We start from the raw sequence: 18,467 nt of genomic DNA, 5'->3' as shown, positions 1-18,467 counted from the left end.
ACACTCCCCCCAAGCGGAAAAAAAAAATCCCCCCCCCTCATGGGCGCGATTTTCGGCCGAAAACAGTGTGAAAAATAAAGGGAAAATACATCAGCAAACGGGCTTCTGCGTTGCTTGTGCTTAGTGACTGTAAACAGCTCTGGGGAGGGACTGCAGCCGGGGAAGCCTCACTGGCTAAACGGAGGCTTGCCGGTGTGTTGATCTCCGCTCCGCTCGGAGAAAAAGAAATGGCGATCGCTTCGCTGGAAGATCAGAGGAGAGAGCCAGGGGGAGGGACTTTGTAGAAACCGCAACAATGGTAACGCACAGAACTTTCCCGCTAGTGTTGCAGATTGGTTGCAGGAGTGTAGCGCTTTCCGGAAGGTGAATCCACTTTTTGGGATTTCCCTGAAAGCGCTACAACGAAGCACTTTTTGCGGATCGGTTTCAGGTGTGTGGCAGATTGTCAACGACGTTGTACATAACGGCAAATCAGTAGCGATTTCAATTGGCAACCATTGTGCAATTTTGAAGGAGTGCGGAAAGCCCCTCAAAGGTGCTGCTGGTGGTTCAAATGGAGCAGCCCAGCGCAGTGCCACAGACAAGAGTGTAAGTAGGACCACAAATCAGCAACTAGAGTTAGTTTAATCAGGAGCCTCTCTCTGAGAGAAGGGGCAAGGAATAGACTGGGCTACAGATCAGGCTTAATAGTGTCTGACAGCAGACAACACATTGTGTGAAACACACTGAGAACACTCCATGTTCAACAGAACTAGCAGAAAAGGTTTTTTTGACAAAAGGACAAACCAAAAGTATCTTACTCTTCACACTTATCCATTTCTGATGAGACCTTTGCCAAGCTAGCTTCTCGGAAAAAACACAGCTCCATTCTGTATTTTATCCACTACTGGAGGAGGTCTAGCCAAGACTGCATTTTATGTCCCTTTGGTTTCAAAGGGAGAATGAATTAAAGCGCCTCTCTTCCACTGAACAGCATGGAGCTTAGGAAATGCTTACTTCGAAACGGTCTTGCCACGTGTTAAAAAGCAAACGCTGAAGAATGCTGTTGGTTCAGGCATCAGGCAGCGATGCAATAGAATCGATGTAGCAAAAGAACATTTAGGCGTGCTATACTGGTAGACATTTGGCCTTGCCGATTTGTTCCTAACTGTAAAGTGAACTAAGGATTCTATTTAACAAGAACCTATTTAACAAAACCAAAAAGAAATAGTCTGTTTGGCAGTGCTTCCGTTTCTGACTGCGTCATACGAACCGCAGACTCATTTCGAGGTACGTCTTAAGAGAATTTCTTCATGAAATGCAGCTTCAAGTACGCGATCATCAGGAAGATAACAGTCATGCAAGCCAGCGCAAGGTGGTTCTGCCAGAGGCCCCATGACGTTGCATCAATCCCTTGCTTCTCCAGATATTGCTCTCCAGTGCAGCTGCAAAGAAACACAGGACAGGGCTTTGAGAATCTGACTGCTGTTTATCATATTGTTCTCGCTGCAAATGAAGTTCTATCGGCAGGATTTGTAGACCAGGCAGGCAAATGTTACAAAATAAACAGCAAAAAGTGCTGAAGGAATTAATGTCAATATTATGGTTTCTAATGTATTATTTTTACACTTTCATCTAAGGAGCTCAGGGTGACAAGCCTGGTTCTCGCCTTCTTCCATTTTAACTTCACAACAATCCTGTGAGGTAGGCGGGGCTGAGAGATGGTTAGTAATCCAATGGAAGCTTTATGGAAGAGCAAGGATTTGAACTCTCTGATGCTATTGCAACACCCTAACCACATGTCCATGACACTTCAATACCTCCTCTTTTGACCTTGACAACGGCACTTAGTATATTTTGAAAAGGCCTTTCAATGTTATATGGCACACTGCACAGGGCAGTGTTCATAAAGAGGGCTAATCCAGCCCAAGAGCTTCCAGACACAGCTTGCTCATCCCACACTGCACCCAGTTACAATCATGCTCCTTCTAGTGTCCTTTTGGAGTCCTTCTAAGCAATAGATGAATGTGGCTAGTCCTCATGTGGACACTGCATATAGCTCTGGCCTTCTGAGGTTAAATTTGTTTCGAAGAAAGAACAAATACTTACGGTTGCAATCTGCTGATCTCCATGCAACTATCACTCACATTCAGACTTGTGGTGAGATTGCAGAACTGTAGACCAACAAATTCATTAACCTGCAAGGCCTAACAGGATAAGGCATATTAAGTGATTAGGGAAAGTCAATAAAATAATAATAAATAATTTATTTGTATTCTGCCCCATCCCTGTTAGCTCAGGGCAGTTAACAACATTTTAAAACAATACATAGTAAACAATGAAACCACAAATCGTTCATAAAAACTGCCTCCTATTGTCTTCTTGTGAGGATTGATCAGAGTTCAGAAGGGTTTCTATTAGTGGATGTTTCAAGTAGGGACGCCTGGCCTCAGTCATAGGCCGGACAGAACAGCTCAGATTTGCAGGCCCTCTGGAAGTGTATAAGGCCCCAGAAGGTCCTGATCTCTTCAGTCAGAATTCCACCAGTCTGGGGTCAGGGCCAAAAAAGCCCGGTCCCTGGTCAAGGCCAGTTTTACCTCTTTGGGGCCGGAGACCCTGATTTAGATGTTATTAGAAATCTGTACCACTATGTATTTCTGGTAAGGGATTGGAGGAGGAGCTAGTCTCATGGCTTAAGTGCCACTCAGTTCTTAACACCCACTCAGGGCAGCTGTCCCGCCCCTGAGTGCTTCCTCCTCCAACCAGCTTGCCTGTTTGTCCAGCGGCCAGCCAATCGCCTTCCGTCCCCCACCCCTGACCACCCCTCCTCCTTCCACTTCCTTCTGATGCTCAGAGGCTCAGTTCCCTGTGAGAGCTGCCCCTGCCGGTGAGTTCCCTTCCCAGGAGCCTCCAGCCTGCAGCCTTTCCAGGTCCTGGGGGGAGGGGGAGGCCATCCGCAGAGTTCTTCCACCCCACCCCCCCCCCAATCTAGCACCCGTTGTATTCCTGAATGCAACGGGCTTTGTCCCTAGTGTCCTATAAATCATTTTCCTGCCCCTGAAGCAGCAATGGGTGGCTCGTGCGAATTACAAAAAGCAGCAAAACCGGAAAAGACAGAAGCTGATACAAATGGAGACGTTTCTTTGGGGACCAAGGTGCCTCCACATGAGACTGAAGCACTTACCGCCATTCCGTAGCGAGGAATGCTGAAGTACTGGAGCCAGGAAAGCCAAGACAGAATACTGGTGAGGTTGACCAACAAGCCAGAGAAAATCTGCAAGCCACAAAATTAGAATTAAACTGGACACCTAATTTTCAACAATATCCTGTGGTGTACTTTACAGCAATCTCTGAGCTTCAATGAGCTCCCATGCCATATTTGCAAACTTGCGTGGGTTGTCCCCTAAACTAATTTCCTCTCCTATCCACAGTAGGGCATGGAATTTAGAAAGCTCAGGGCCCTTTTTTAACCAAGGCAGAAAACAAAGATGTTTATTAAAAAGTACCATGCCCGGAGACTCCACTATTTATAACATTAGGAGGACAACAGAAGCCCATTCCGATATTGAAGCAGCACACGGATGCTTGACCAACATTGGACTATAAAATACAATGCTTTATGACAGTTTATTATGCAATTTGTTTTTACAAATTCTATATCTCGTTATTGCAACTAGCATGAGGGGACAGAACATGAGCATTGCTGGCATCATTTAGCCCGGGCTAGTGTACTATGTTTATGAAGTGTGAAGTGAAAGCAGCCACAATCGCCCTAGCATTGCCTAAACGTTTGAAACACGAGATTTGGTTGCTGTTGCCGGTGTGGTGTAGTGTTTAAGAGCGGCAGCTTCTAATCTGGCCAGCCAAGTTTCATTCTCAGCCCCTCCACATGCAGCCAGCTGGGTGACCTTGGGCTCGCCACGGAACTGAGAAAGCTGTTCTGACCGAGCAGTGATCTCAGGGCTCTCTCAGCCTCACCCACCTCACAGGGTGTCTGTTGTGGGGAGAGGAAAGGGAAGGCGATTGTAAGCCACTTTGAGGGTAGAGAAAAGCAGCATATAAGAACCAACTCTTCTTCTTTTTCAGTAATCTCAGGGCTCTCTCAGCCTCACCTCCCTCACAGGGTGTCTGCTGTGGGGAGAGGAATGGGAAGGTGATTATAAGCCGCTTTGAGACTCCTTCAGGTAGAGAAAAGTGGCATATAAGAACCAACTCTTCTTCTTCTCAGCCTCACCTCCCTCACAGGGTGTCTGTTGTGGGGAAAGGAAAGGGAAGGTGGTTTGGGGAGGGGACTTTGGGCCCTTCTCCGTACTTGAAATGGCTTCTGAAAACCAGAGTAGCAGGGCTGTTTTATGCAGCTCACCCCACCCCAAGGATAAAATCTCAGGCCCTTAAAATCCGGGCAGACAAGAAATAAGAATCAAGCCTAAGATCGAGGAGTTGGCAGTTGGCCACGGGGCACAATGGCCTCATTGAGCGTATGCCCAAGATCAGTGCATTGTATATTCATATATCATAAATGTATACAAGTTGCCTTTGTCTGGAGTGTGGTTTCCATGTCCTAATTCTTTACTTGTGGCTTGGGGGGAATTTGATGATGACCTTGCGTATTTGTGGGGTGGCAATGGATTAGAGGTTAAGAACCCACTGAGCTCAGCCGTGTAAGGAAAAGCTTCCATTTGTATTTCAGTATTTGCGGCGTTCGGCCATCTCGATCCCATCGACAAAACGTGACCTTCTCAGGGCAGCAGAGAAGGAAGTGACACGGTAGCCTCCTTCCACATTGGTTTCGGTTGTGCCTCTCTTTGATCAGACTAAGCAACAGGGCCGTGTTGGGTAGGCAACAGGGATACGTCTGAAATCCCCATCATGCCTGTTAGCTGTGGTCAGGGCTATACCGGGGAGTCCAAGCAGGGGTGGGGGTCTTGGGGCCCTGATTCAGGATGGGACCCCAGAATTACTGCCACCCCAGTGCCAATCAAGGGATGGTCCTCACCCTGGGCGAGGTGGTCAGAAGCTGCTACACCAGAAACCAACTGCTCAAGTCAACATGAGTGAGAGAAGTACTCCACGCTTCTTCTTGCCCCCTCTCCCAGTCTTGTAAGGCCCACTGGTGGTCACGGCCTTCTCCAGTTTGGGCCCTGGGCAGCTGCCCCCGTTGCCTAGGGGCCAAACTAGACATGAGGGCACCCTGGGGATGCTGTGACCATTTAAAAGCCTAAAACAGATGATGTAAAAATGCCACGCTTAGTTCCTGTGGCATTTCTGAACTGCCCGTTTTATTTATTTATAAACATTTTAACTGCCCCTCTCGTTATAGCCATCTGGGAAAGGTTTGCAACAAGAGAGCAATGAACATTAAAACGATAACATCCTTTAACAGTAATGCTGTTGCGTAGCTGGATCCGCCGAGGGCTGAGCTTGAGATCCGAGGCAGGATCCAAGTAGACACATGACTAACCAATGTGCAGCAAGGATCCAGTCTGCCGGATCTTATTGGCTTAAGTCAATCAAGGCTAATTTAGCCAATGGCGTACATGGGCAGGAACCTCTATGGCAGGGGTAGTCAAACTGCGGCCCTCCAGATGTCCATGGACTACAATTCTCAGGAGCCCCTGCCAGCGAATGCTGGCAGGGGCTCATGGGAATTGTAGTCCATGGACATCTGGAGGGCCGCAGTTTGACTACCCCTGCTCTATGGTATGTGTTATGTATATAAGTTGGGGTTTTCGGAGGGGGCGGCATGTTTCAGTGAAGTCTTAGGGCTACCGTGCATCATGACCTGTCACTCAATAAAGAGCTGGAACAATCCCAGTGCCTGTGAGTCATTGACCCACAAATCTAACAAATACCATTTAAAATCATTACAAATTCTTATGCGCTATAGCCACCAGTCTATGCCGTTAGATTAACTCTGTTCCCATCTCGGTTCCAGGGTGGGACTTCTGTGGGGAGGGCCCATTTGGTGTTCTGCTACTCACTGGTCCCAACCAAATGCCTGGTGGAAGAGCCCCGTTTTGCGGGCCCTACAGAACTGGAGAAGCTTTAAAATGACAGTGGTGTCCCTGTGATGGACACGAGGATACGGTGACATCTTGTTTGGTCCTAAGACTGCCCCCAAGTCCAAAGTGTGCTTGTCCCCTTCCCTTTCCCCTTCTTTCCTTCCAGGAGTGTTGCCAAAGATAAATACTTTTGCTATGGTAAGATCACTGTTCAGACAGCAGAGCAGTGGGTGAATCCAACATGTTGGCATTTTTTTGGGTCAAAGTAGGTTTCAGCCCTCCTTGTAATTCCCTTCTGTATTCCCACACTCAAAATCACTGCCATGCGCCACTGGGAGAGGCGTTATCTCCAATGGTTGGCCCTTCTACCTGGCCAGATGCCCACATGGACCAGCTTCCTCGCAGCCAGGACACAACTGCTGCAATGACTCATGAAGGAAGAATCAGAGGACAGAAGCCTAAGTCACCATCGAAGAAGGATACTCACGATCATAAAGACAAATGCAATGGTCATGAGCAGGTTAGCGACGGCTACTACACTCTGTCCTGTGGCAATAGCTAATGCCATAGACGTGGCTGTATAAGACACCATCATTAGGGTGAACATCATGATGAAGAATGCTTCTGCTGTTGGCTTCAGACCTTGAAGAATGAGAAAAACAAAGGGACTGTTTGTATCCTCATAGAATCACAGAGTTGGAAGGGACCTCCAGGGTCATCTAGTCCAACCCCCTGCACAATGCAGGAAACTCACAAACAGTTGTAGTTATTCCACTAAAAACACATTACATTTTTGAAGTTTAATCATTCCAGTTTATAGGCTGCAGCAGCAGCCCTGTGAGCTGAAGCACAGAATTCCCAGATCTTGTCGTTCCCTTTTTGTTGTGGTGAGTGGAGGGTGCGTGCAAACTCTAGCCCCACTCTTAGCTCACCATAGTTCCAGCAGTAGCAAAAGATGCTGACATAAACTCAGTGAACAAAGTAGGAATTTTAATTAAGACCTCTGACGTCCACAAACTACCCACAGCTGTGTCTGTGGTCTACTTGCCTAACATGAAGTAGATTATGCATGTGAAAATGATGCTTGGTATAGTCCTCATAGGTATTAAGTCAGCCAATAGCTTCGAGAAGAAATACGCAGATGTTCGGTAATACCCACTGATGTATTCATGTCTGCAACAAAACAACAGAATGAGATGAGTCCGTTCTAACTAAGAAAATCATTTTTGCACACAGCAACCATTACGGTAAATTGCAAGGAATTCATCTAGCCATGTGACTTTCCTGCAATCTGAATTAAGTGCTTTTTGCAAACTGCACATTCATCCGTTCTGTCTTTTATGAGTATGTCAAAGGGCAAAAGATGTATGCGATCGGAAGAGAAACCAGAGTATTTTTCATGAGTATGTTGTGTCATAAACTTAAAAAATTATTTTAAGCAGCGTGTCTAAAGAGGTCCTCTATCTGAGGCCCCAAGACAATCTTAAAGGATTCTCTTCTATATGCCCTAAACATCTGGAATATGCCGGGTAGCCGTGAATAACAGCAGCTTCTCAGTCATACAATGACAGCTCCAGAATCCCGTCCGGCAGGAAATACAACTGGCCCCATCCTTAATGGAATTCCACCTACTGTCGGCCCTCTTTGAGGTGGGCTTTGGTATGTAAGCAGTTTCAGTCTGTGGACTCCAGCTCTTAAGCTGTGGATTTGACTCTCTGAAAACTGGGGGTGGCATTTGTCATGGTCTTCTACTGATACTCATGTGTTCGCTGTATATGGAAACTGGATGTGCCGACTGCCGTAATTCGATATCATTTTTGTTTTTAAATTTATGTCAAACCACCTTGAGCATCCATGCCAAGGTGGTACGACAACTTTGTGGATAAATACAGTCTCTGGATCTATGTACACCAGAAAATTAAGGAAAAGGTATCCCCTGTGCAAGCACCGAGTCATGTCTGACCCTTGGGGTGACGCCCTCTAGCGTTTTCATGGGAGACTCAATACGGGGTGGTTTGCCAGTGCCTTCCCCAGTCTTTACCGTTTTACCCCCCAGCAAGCTGGGTACTCATTTTACCGACCTCGGAAGGATGGAAGGCTGAGTCAACATTGAGCCAGCTGCTGGGATTGAACTCCCAGCCTCATGGGCAGAGCTTCAGATGGCATGTCGGCTGCCTTACCACCCTGCGCCACAAGAGGCTCCAGATAATTAACCTGGCTTAATAGTCATTCCTTCTTCCCAGAGAGCTGAGAAACAGAAGTTGCAGCAGCCCAAAGGGATCCTTAGCCACAGAATTCTCAGAGTTCCACCTACCCACAATTTCTAAGGATCAGGAAAGGAGGGGCATGCCAAAATTATATGCCACAGAAGTTATCAAACAGGATGCCAGAAATGGTGTTTACCTAACAAGCCAGCCTATTTTCAAAATGCCAAAATAATGGTACAATCTGCATGTTTCCCAGAAGCTATCTGTACCTGCAAATGTGTTACCCCTCTTGCATCATCTTTGTTCTAGCCAACTAATACTCTTTTGAATTATGATTCAAACTTTAAATGACTAATCCTACCAAATTGATGGATGAAAGCCTGCAACAGCCCTGTAAAAAACACAGCCTCTCCCCGGTAAGTGAGTTATGGAAAGGCATTGTCATTTTCAGAAAGACACTACACTGTAGTGAATGGTCAATCCATTACAGGCAGAGACCTCATTTCACATCACGATGAATCATGCTTAGGACTGCAGCAAAAAAGAAAAGAAAAGAAATGCCCTGTCTTCAAGACATCAAAGCTAAGCAACAGGTAACAACACCTGCTAAGGATTTAACCTTGACTCATATTAGCCTCTCTGTGACCCTAAACTCACCATTGCTCTGCGTTCAAATTATCAACAGAGATGAAATTGTCTGGCAAGTGGGCCAGGACTTTCCAATTGGTGCCCTCTGGCTTTGAAATTCCCTGTTGCCATCCTTCCCAGCACTTCTCTCTTTTGGCTTTCCAAATAATTTGGCGACACTATTCTTTGCCTTAGGGCTTTGGGGGATTTTATTTACTGGACAGAAGATATTTTTGTCTATCCAGCACATTTTCTTTTCTCTCACCCTTCCTCCAAGGAGTTCAGAGCAGCACGTATGGATTTTCCAAGACCCCATTGAAGCTCCATGGCAGAGCGGGGCTTAGGATGCAGGGGTCTCGGATCGTAGCCCAGCACTCTAACCACTTCGCCACCAGCACTCATATTATCTTACAGTCCAGGGGTAGTCAAACTGCAGCCCTCCAGGTGTCCATGGACTACAATTCCCATGAGCCCCTGCCAGCAAACGCTGGCAGGGGCTCATGGGAATTGTAGTCCATGGACATCTGGAGGGCTGCAGTTTGACTACCCCTGTCCACAATCAATTCACTGTAGGCATCGTCTCCACTATACCACACTGAGCACGTTATTCAAATCCAGCCCAATAAATCTGGCTAGAGATTATTATTTTAGCGCTTTATCCAACACCCTATGAAAGCAGCCTCTCATTTCTTGCTACGGACGACTAGATGCAATGGTTTTACTACTGAGAACTGGGTTTTTATCTTTACGCTCTTTATTACTGCCTCCTGATCTGTTGAGCAACCTGTCCTGTTGCTAGTCCCTGGTCTTTCCCTCTATTTTAAAGTTTTGTATTACAATATTCTCCCCCTTCAAGGATCGCTGCCTTGTTGTGGCAAGGGGGCTTGCGTAGCTCAGTGAAGCTATGAGCTATGCCGTGCAGGGCCACCCAAGATGGACAGGTCATAGCTGAGAGCTCTGACAAAAGGTGATCCACTGGAGAAGGCAATGGCAAACCACTCCAGTATCTTTGCCATGAAAACTCTATGGACAGTTCCAATAGGCATAACGATATGACGCCGGAAGATGAGCCCCTCAGGTCGGAAGGTGTCCAATATGCTACTGGGGATGAGCAGACGGCTAGTACGAGTAGCGCCAGAATGAATGAAGCGGCTGGGCCAAAGCCGAAAGGACGCTCAGTTGTGGAAGTAACTGGTGGCGAAAAGACAGTCCGATGCTGTAAAGATTTTTATTCCATAGGAACCTGGAACGTCAGATCCATGAATCAAGGCAAGCTGGACGTGGTTAAACAAGAAATGAGAAGACTGAACATCGACATTTTAGGAATCAGTGAACTAAAATGGACAGGAATGGGTGAATTTAATTCAGATGACCATCAGGTATACTACTGTGGACAAGAATCTCGCAGAAGAAATGGAGTAGCCTTCATAATCAATAAGAGAGTAGGAAAAGCAGTCTTGGGATACAATCCCCAAAATGACAGAATGATCTCAGTTCGAATCCAAGGCAAACCATTCAACATCACAGTGATCCAGGTCTATGCCCCAACCACTGCTGCTGAAGAGGATGAAGTTGATCAGTTCTATGAAGCCCTACAACACCTTATAGAAGCAACGCCAAAAAATGATGTGCTTATCATCATGGGGGATTGGAATGCTAAAGTAGGAAGCCAAAAGATAACTGGGATAACAGGCAAGTTTGGCCTTGGAGTACAAAATGAAGCAGGGCACAGGCTGGTAGAATTTTGTCAAGAGAATACAATGGTCATAGCAAACACTCTTTTCCAACAACCCAAGAGACGACTCTACACATGGACATCACCAGACGGTCAACACAGAAATCAGATTGACTATGTACTCTGCAGCCAAAGATGGAAAAGTTCTATACAGGCAATAAAAACAAGACCAGGAGCTGATTGTGGTTCAGATCATGAGCTTCTTGTTGCAAAATTTAGGCTTAAATTGAAGAAAGTAGGGAAAAGCACTAGGCCACTCAGGTACGAACTAAATCATATCCCCGACGAATATACAGTAGAGGTGACAAATAGATTTAAGGAATTAGATCTGATAGACAGAGTGCCTGAAGAACTATGGACGGAGGTTCGCAACATTGTACAAGAGGTAGCAACTAAAACCATCCCAAAGAAAAAGAAATGCAAGAAATCAAAATGGCTGTCTGAGGAAGCTTTACAAATAGCTAAGGAGAGAAGGGAAGTGAAAGGCAAGGGAGAAAGAGAAAGATACACCCAATTGAATGCAGAATTCCAGAGAAAAGCTAGAAGAGATAAGAATGCCTTCTTAAATGAACAGTGCAAACAAATAGAAGAAAACAATAGAATGGGGAGGACCAGAGATCTTTTCAAGAAAATTGGAGATATGAAGAGAACATTTCATGCAAAGATGGGTATGATAAGGGACCAAAATGGTAGGGACCTCACAGAAGCAGAAGAGATTAAGCAAAGGTGGCAAAATTATACAGAAGAACTATACAAGAGCGAGCTTAACATCCCTGATGACCACAGTGGGGTAGTTACTGACCTGGAGCCAGACATCCTGGAATGTGAAGTCAAATGGGCCTTAGGAAGTCTGAGCAACAATAAAGCTAGTGGTGGTGACAGCATTCCAGTTGAACTATTCAAAATCTTAAAGGACGATGCAGTAAAAGTGCTACACTCAATATGCCAGCAAATTTGGAAAACTCAGCAATGGCCACAGGATTGGAAAAGGTCAGTTTACATTCCAATCCCAAAGAAGGGCAATGCCAAAGAATGTTCAAACTTCCGCACCATTGCACTCATTTCTCATGCTAGCAAAGTTATGCTCAAAATCCTACAAGCTAGGCTCCAGCAATATGTGGACCGAGAACTTCCAGAAGTACAGGCAGGATTTCGAAGAGGTAGAGGAACTAGAGATCAAATTGCCAACATACGCTGGATCATGGAAAAAGCTAGGGAGTTCCAGAAGAACATCTACTTCTGCTTCATTGACTATGCTAAAGCCTTTGATTGTGTGGAGCACAACAAATTGTGGCAAGTTCTTAAAGAGATGGGAATACCAGAGCATCTTATTTGTCTCTTGAGAAATTTATATGCAGGTCAAGAAGCAACAGTGAGAACTGAACATGGAATCACGGATTGGTTCAAAATTGAGAAAGGAGTTCGGCAAGGCTGTATACTGTCGCCTTGCCTATTTAACTTGTATGCGGAGCACATCATGAGAAAGGCGGGATTAGAGGAGTCACAAATTGGGATCAAGATTGCAGGGAGAAATATCAACAACCTCAGATATGCAGATGATACCACTCTAATGGCAGAAAGTGAAGAGGAACTAAAGAGCCTGTTGATGCGGGTGAAGGAGGAGAGTGCAAAAGTTGGCTTGAAACTCAACATCAAGAAAACAAAGATCATGGCAGCCGGCCCTCTCAATTCCTGGCAAATAGATGGGGAAGAAATGGAGGTAGTGACAGATTTTATTTTCCTGGGCTCCAAGATCACTGCAGATGGGGACTGCAGCCAAGAAATTAAAAGACGCTTGCTCCTGGGGAAGAAAGCTATGGCAAATCTAGACAGCATCCTAAAAAGCAGAGACATCACCCTGCCAACAAAAGTGCGTTTAGTCAAGGCTATGGTATTCCCAGTTGCAATGTATGGCTGCGAAAGTTGGACCATAAGGAAGGCCGAGCGTCAAAGAATTGAGGCTTTTGAACTCTGGTGCTGGAGAAGACTCTTGCGAGTCCCTTGGACTGCAAGGCGAACAAACCGGTCAGTCCTCGAGGAGATCAGCCCTGACTGCTCTTTAGAAGGCCAGATCCTGAAGATGAAACTCAAATACTTTGGCCACCTCATGAGAAGGAAGGACTCCCTGGAGAAGAGCCTAATGCTGGGAGTGATCGAGGGCAAAAGAAGAAGGGGACGACAGAGAATGAGGTGGATGGATGGAGTCACTGAAGCAGTAGGTGCAAACTTAAAAGGACTCCAGGGAATGGTAGAGGACAGGAAGGCCTGGAGGATCATTGTCCATGGGGTCGCGATGGGTCGGACACGACTTCGCACATAACAACAACAACAAATTACAATATTCTGGTTTGTTTGTTTTTAAAGAAAATTAATTCTTACGCTGTGCAGTGCTTTGAGTGTTAGCTTTTGATGGAAAGGCAGGGAACAAATTTCCTAACAAATAACATTCGACTTACATAAATATCTTCTTCTCCACAACGAAGAGTTCAATGGCAGAGATGCTGCTGAAACACTGGTTGGTGGTCACAAAGAACATGGCACCAGCCCTACGGAGGGAAAACAAAATAACAATTGGAGTCATGTAAATCAGTTAAGCAGGATCAAAACCTTCAAGGAAGCCAGGTACTGCCTGCTTGAAAACATTGCCCTCTTTAAGCCCCCGCTTCTTTAACCGGGGGACAATCCCACATTTCCCTCCTCTGCTCTTCCTTGGCCACTCTGCTCTCCCATCAGCACACGTCCCATCCCTTCTTCCCTGTCCTGCCACTGCACTGCAGGTCTGGCACATGAGAGCTTTGGTCAAGCTCAAGAAGGCATGAAATCGGAGACCAGCTTGCAAGCCTGAGGCTTCAAGTGGCCTCCTGTGCATCGCAGATCCCTAGGAGTCACCCAAATATTCTTAAAACTAATCTTCATGTGAAAGGTGGGTTGGAAGCTTGATATAGTGATTTCATAGAATAGAGTTGGAAGGGACCTCCTGGGTCATCTAGTCCAACCCCCTGCACAATGCAGGACAATCAAAACTGTATCGCTCATCCACTGTAGCCTGCCACATCCCTTAAGTCTTCACAGAATCAGCCTCTCCGTCAGATGGCTATCCAGCCTCTGTTTAAAAATGTCCGTAGATGGAGAACCTATCATCTCCCGAGGAAGCTTCTTCTGGATGTTTAGACAGAATTTATTTTGAATTAATTTCATTCCATTGGTTCTGGTCCACCCCTCTGGGGCAAGAGAGAACAACTCTGCTCCACCCTCTACATGGTAGCCTTTTAAATACCTGAAGATGGTTATCAGATCCCCTCTCAGTCATCTCCTCTCCAGACTAAATGGACCAAACTTCCCCAACCTTTCCTCATACGTCTTGCTCTCCAAACTCCTCATCATCTTTGTTGCCCTCCTCTGGACACACTCTGGTTTGTCTACACCCCTTTTCAACTGTGGTGCCCAAAACTGATTTATCCACTAACTAATCAATCTAGGGTGGGAAAGAGTTTTTAACACACAACCCCATGCATGTTTTGTGTGTTTGTGTGTATATACATATGTGTCTGTATCTATAGCTACATTGCTGGTAGAGAAACCATTAATTGTCTTCCATGGAGGACTGCCAACTTAAAAAAAAATACTAGGCCTTGGGAAAGACCTGCTTGTTAAGCCAACATGGGACCCTGAAGGTTAAGAGGAGACAGGACAAATATCTGGCCCACTGCTGCTGCAGCCAACTGACTGACCTGTTCTGCATGCCGCTAGCATCATTTTTCACATGATAGAATATGGCGCCTACGACCAATCCCAGGAAAACTGTAACACACAGCTGAAAAACAAATGAGCCAATGTACTATGGCAAAACAGTTCAAAAGCAATCAATTATCAGCTATGGACAAATAACTATCTCAGTGGGGATTGGTAGGATTGCCAGCACTGGGTTGGGAAATTCCTGAAGATTTGATGGAAAAACCAAGGAAGGGCAAGATTTGGGGAGAGGCAGGACTTCAGAGAGGCAAAATGTCATGGAGTCCACCCTCCAAAGCAGTCATTTCTCCCAGGGTGCCCAATCTCTGTAGCCCAGAGATCAGCTGTAATACCTGGAGATCTCCAGCTTCCACCTGGAGGCTGGCAACTCTAGTTTTTAAAAAAATCCCCAGTTATCATTACAGAAGAATGACATGCCTGGGACAATCTCCCAACTACCACCAGCACCCACACTGGCCTTCCGCTACATTGCCCACTTGCTTTTTCCCTAAAATACCAATTCCAAATGAGACAATCATCTCAGTGGACTATTAACCTCCAGGAAACTTTACCCTTGGATTTGCAGGGACTGCCCATTCTGAAATAGCTGTGAAACCATAGCAAGATTTGCTTGGCTTGAAATCGCCTGACATTTTGTAATTGACCTCTCATGGAAGCCATTTTGTGATTGGTCCCACCTCACATAACAGCCATTTTGTAACTGGCCTCCCCGTGAGGTTTTGTCAAGATTCCCAAAGATTCCCTACAGCCTTCATATGACCTGGAAGCTCTGTGGTGGGGTGTTTGTTCTGAATAGTTCAAAGGCAGAAAGGTGGTGCGTAAGTGTACACACAAAGCAGCCAGAAGAACAACCGGTTTCCTATATAGTCAAGAGCAGTTTAGAAGGCATGTGAAGAATGAGGTAAGAAATGTTTAAAATTGCAGCCAAGATGTTGGTGTCAGACAGCCAGGTCCTTTATTTTGGGGGGTGGGGCTGTTCAAAGGAGGAGAAAGCCTTGAACCTTAACATGAAAGAGCACTTCACACATGGTACCACACTGCTAAGAACCTGCCGAAAGGACCAAATGTCAGGGATAATCCAGCGGCTAAGCCAATTGCAGTGGGAAACAAGGATCATATCAAGACCAATTTGAGAAGATTAGCACAGATGGAGAAATGAACTGGAGTCCGCAATTTCAAATCTGTTCCTAATGACACCAGGGAGATCAAAACGATTGAGGGAAAGAAATTAAGTCAGGGCCCTTAACCCTAGAAGATTATAAAGTTCTGAAGGGCCATAATTCTTGTCACAAGGTCAAGCTTTTACAAAGCAATTATTATGGATCTCCATAATATCAACATACACAGAGAATCAAAGTGTTTAAACGCCAGCACTTCTAGAGAGATTTTCTTACAGAAAAAAAAGGTTTAACAAAATGGCAGCTATATCGAACGATACATTCAAAAGATTTAACAAGATGGCAGCTTCAATAGGGTTTTCCTTCTTTCTCTCTTTATTATTTCATTCATAATAAGAGGATATTAGTAAATAATAGCATCAACATAAATACTGGATCAAAACGGATGGGCCTCAGTCCTTGGGGCATAATGAGAGGTGTAAGACTGCCGAACATGTAAAAGTGGCAAAGGCCATCTTAACCCTTTTTCCTTGCTTGACCACTTGCTCTTACATTCTTCTCTACACATCTTTTTTCTTCCCAGCTGCCCTCTGTCAGGGAGAAGGAGAAAACAGCTGGGGAAAGAAGAAAGCAATATGAATGGAAACGTTAAGCCAGTGGACCTTTAGCTGTGGAGGCAGAGTGACCAAAGGCATCATGGCTCTTTCTCAGGTAAGTTGCAAGACTTAGAGACAGGTGGAGACATTGAATGAGCTGGGAGATAAAGTTATGGGCCAAATTTAGGTCTTTTTGACCACCAAGTCACAGCTTATGGCAACCCCTGGTGGGGTTTTCAAGGCAACAACATTCATAGGCGATTGCTGGCCTGTGTTGTGACCTTGACATCCCTTGGCAGTCTCCCATCCAAATACTGATCTTAGCTTCCAAGATCTGACAAATTCAGGCTATCCTGGATCCAGCTCCACATAATAGGCAACATTGCCATGAACCAGCCCAGAATCAGGCATGTTTCATGTTAGGGTTACCTGTGCTATGGAGGCCTGTGGGTTGCCTATCAGGTTTTTGAGGGTGCGCTTGGAGACCCATTTGAACTGGTGAAAGAAGGACGTGGAATACGTAATTTCTCTGAAAGTGGTCGTTTTACGTTGGCTCCCCGATGACAGCGTCTCTAATTCTGCTTTGGTTTCTTGGTAATAAGCAGACGTGGAATACTCCTCTGCTAGTCTCTCTGCCAGTGTCCTGTCACGGCTGATCTGTTCTTCAATGCTATCTTGAAAGCAAAGACAGGAGAAAATCGGTTACTCTTAGAAACCCAGTTGGGCGTGTTGGGCGTGTCAGGCTTGGATCTTGGGCACTACCTTTGAATCCCCTCTCTGCTATGGAAGTTCATTGCACCCATCCCCAGAATCTGATTAATTTTTGAGGGATGTGCCAAATGCATTTCAGCCCTTTGGCTCCACAGTGCTCCAAATCAAAAGACACGCATTCAGTCAGTGAAATTCAGAAATTCTTTTCAACAATACAGTCATTAAAATATTTATTGGGAAATGTGACCATGTTGACTTCCCCCTCCCTTCCAAAATGGCTAATGATGGGCCTGGAGGGGGAGGGAAGGGGGGCCTGGATCAGTGTGTACACAGTTATGTTTCCCAACCATATTCTGCATGGCCCCGACACTTCTGGAGTTTCTTGAAGCCTGAAGAATGTTTTCGGGGGTTTTAACAGTAAAAAAGGTGAGAAAGGCTGGGCTAGGCTGTGTGTGATCAGTCAAAGGCCATTTGTTATGGTGTGGAGATTTGAACGTGGGTCTCACGGATCTTATTCCACAATTCTAGCCACTATACCACATTGGAATGTTTTCTGTTAAGCTAATATCATCCAGAGCGATTTCTCTATAACAGAGATGACCGATGTGAAACGCACCCATCCATAACTCTAAAAAGGGAAGGGAAGAACGGTGCAGGAACAGTTAGAGCAACCTAGATCCAAGTCCCCATTCAACCACAGAGCTACCTCACAGGGCCTACTTCACAGGGTTGTTGTGGAGAAGAAAATAGATAAAGAGCCACGCACATGTCCCTGAGCTCTTTGAAGGAAGCCTCAAAATGAAAGACTTGCCATGCATACCTATCTCTATTTCAGTCTTGTTCAAAGCCACAGCTGTTGAGTCTCCATTAATGACATCCAGAAAGAAATCAGCAGGGTTGTTGTATGGTTCACACTCATAACCTACAAAGAAGAAAAAAATCTCTTCCAGATCATTAAAGTGTAGAGAAGAATAGTATTGACAAGCAGTCAGAATAATACCTCTAAAAACAATCTACTTATTAAAAAAAACCACCTTCAATTAACCACATTTTCCTTGCAGCAGAAGTGTGTGAATTCTCTCACATTTAACAGCATCGCCTTGATTGCAAAATTGGCATAATGCTGTCCTGACATTGTTGGTATGAGCCGTTGAGTGTCTTGTCTGCAGGTCAAACATGGCATGGGACCTGATGTTTTGGATCCCCCTGTGGGCCATGCGTTCCTGACATCCAGGGCAACTGGGCATCCCCTGCCTTACTTCTCAGCAGAAAAATCAAGATTCCAAATACAAACACTAAACTTCATCCAGTAATGAAACATTGCACAAAGTGGGGGGATGTCAAGGCCCAAGGTCAACAGGCATACATGGCACACAGGAGTGGGCTAATGGCTACAGAGGCAAATAAATGGCACCATATTGGCACATTGATTGGCAGACATCTTCCTTGGTAGCCACGGCATTGGCTAAGGAGGCTTCTGACAGCTTACCAATGGATCTGAAGTATTCTATAGCATTTTGGGCAGGTCCGTGATACAGCATCCTTCCTGCAGCCAGCAAGGTCAAGTTATCAAACAGTCTGAAGATGGAATAGCGAGGTTGGTGGATAGAGAAGATGATGGTTTTCCCCTGCCTGGACATCCTGCACAGAACAGATATCACTCTAGTCGGTGGATTTAACGATATCAAAGGATGCAGTTATAATACACTACAATACATAAAGGAAGGGTGTAATGTCTT

The 18,467-nt window shown here is 45.5% G+C and overlaps 1 protein-coding gene across 1 annotated transcript in view; it reads right to left on the bottom strand.

Moving 5' to 3' along the window:
• Nucleotides 1–605: 605 nt before the first annotated feature.
• LOC143819360 (broad substrate specificity ATP-binding cassette transporter ABCG2-like) overlaps nucleotides 606–18,467 on the bottom strand; it is a 31,391-nt gene continuing 13,529 nt past the window's right edge. Inside the window, exons 7-16 of the mRNA XM_077300920.1 lie at nucleotides 18,218–18,369; nucleotides 17,549–17,650; nucleotides 16,447–16,691; nucleotides 14,282–14,364; nucleotides 13,007–13,096; nucleotides 7,030–7,154; nucleotides 6,469–6,623; nucleotides 3,164–3,253; nucleotides 2,089–2,186; nucleotides 606–1,424 (exon numbers count right to left, since the gene is read on the bottom strand). Of these exons, the coding sequence (XP_077157035.1) occupies nucleotides 1,277–1,424; nucleotides 2,089–2,186; nucleotides 3,164–3,253; nucleotides 6,469–6,623; nucleotides 7,030–7,154; nucleotides 13,007–13,096; nucleotides 14,282–14,364; nucleotides 16,447–16,691; nucleotides 17,549–17,650; nucleotides 18,218–18,369 (1,288 nt within the window). The 3' untranslated portion in view covers nucleotides 606–1,276. The remainder of the gene's footprint in view (nucleotides 1,425–2,088; nucleotides 2,187–3,163; nucleotides 3,254–6,468; nucleotides 6,624–7,029; nucleotides 7,155–13,006; nucleotides 13,097–14,281; nucleotides 14,365–16,446; nucleotides 16,692–17,548; nucleotides 17,651–18,217; nucleotides 18,370–18,467) is intronic.

This window comes from Paroedura picta, chromosome 10 (assembly GCF_049243985.1).
Source record: "Paroedura picta isolate Pp20150507F chromosome 10, Ppicta_v3.0, whole genome shotgun sequence".
In the NCBI taxonomy this organism is placed as follows: Eukaryota; Metazoa; Chordata; class Lepidosauria; order Squamata; family Gekkonidae; genus Paroedura; species Paroedura picta.
This window is presented reverse-complemented; position numbering and strand designations above follow the sequence as displayed.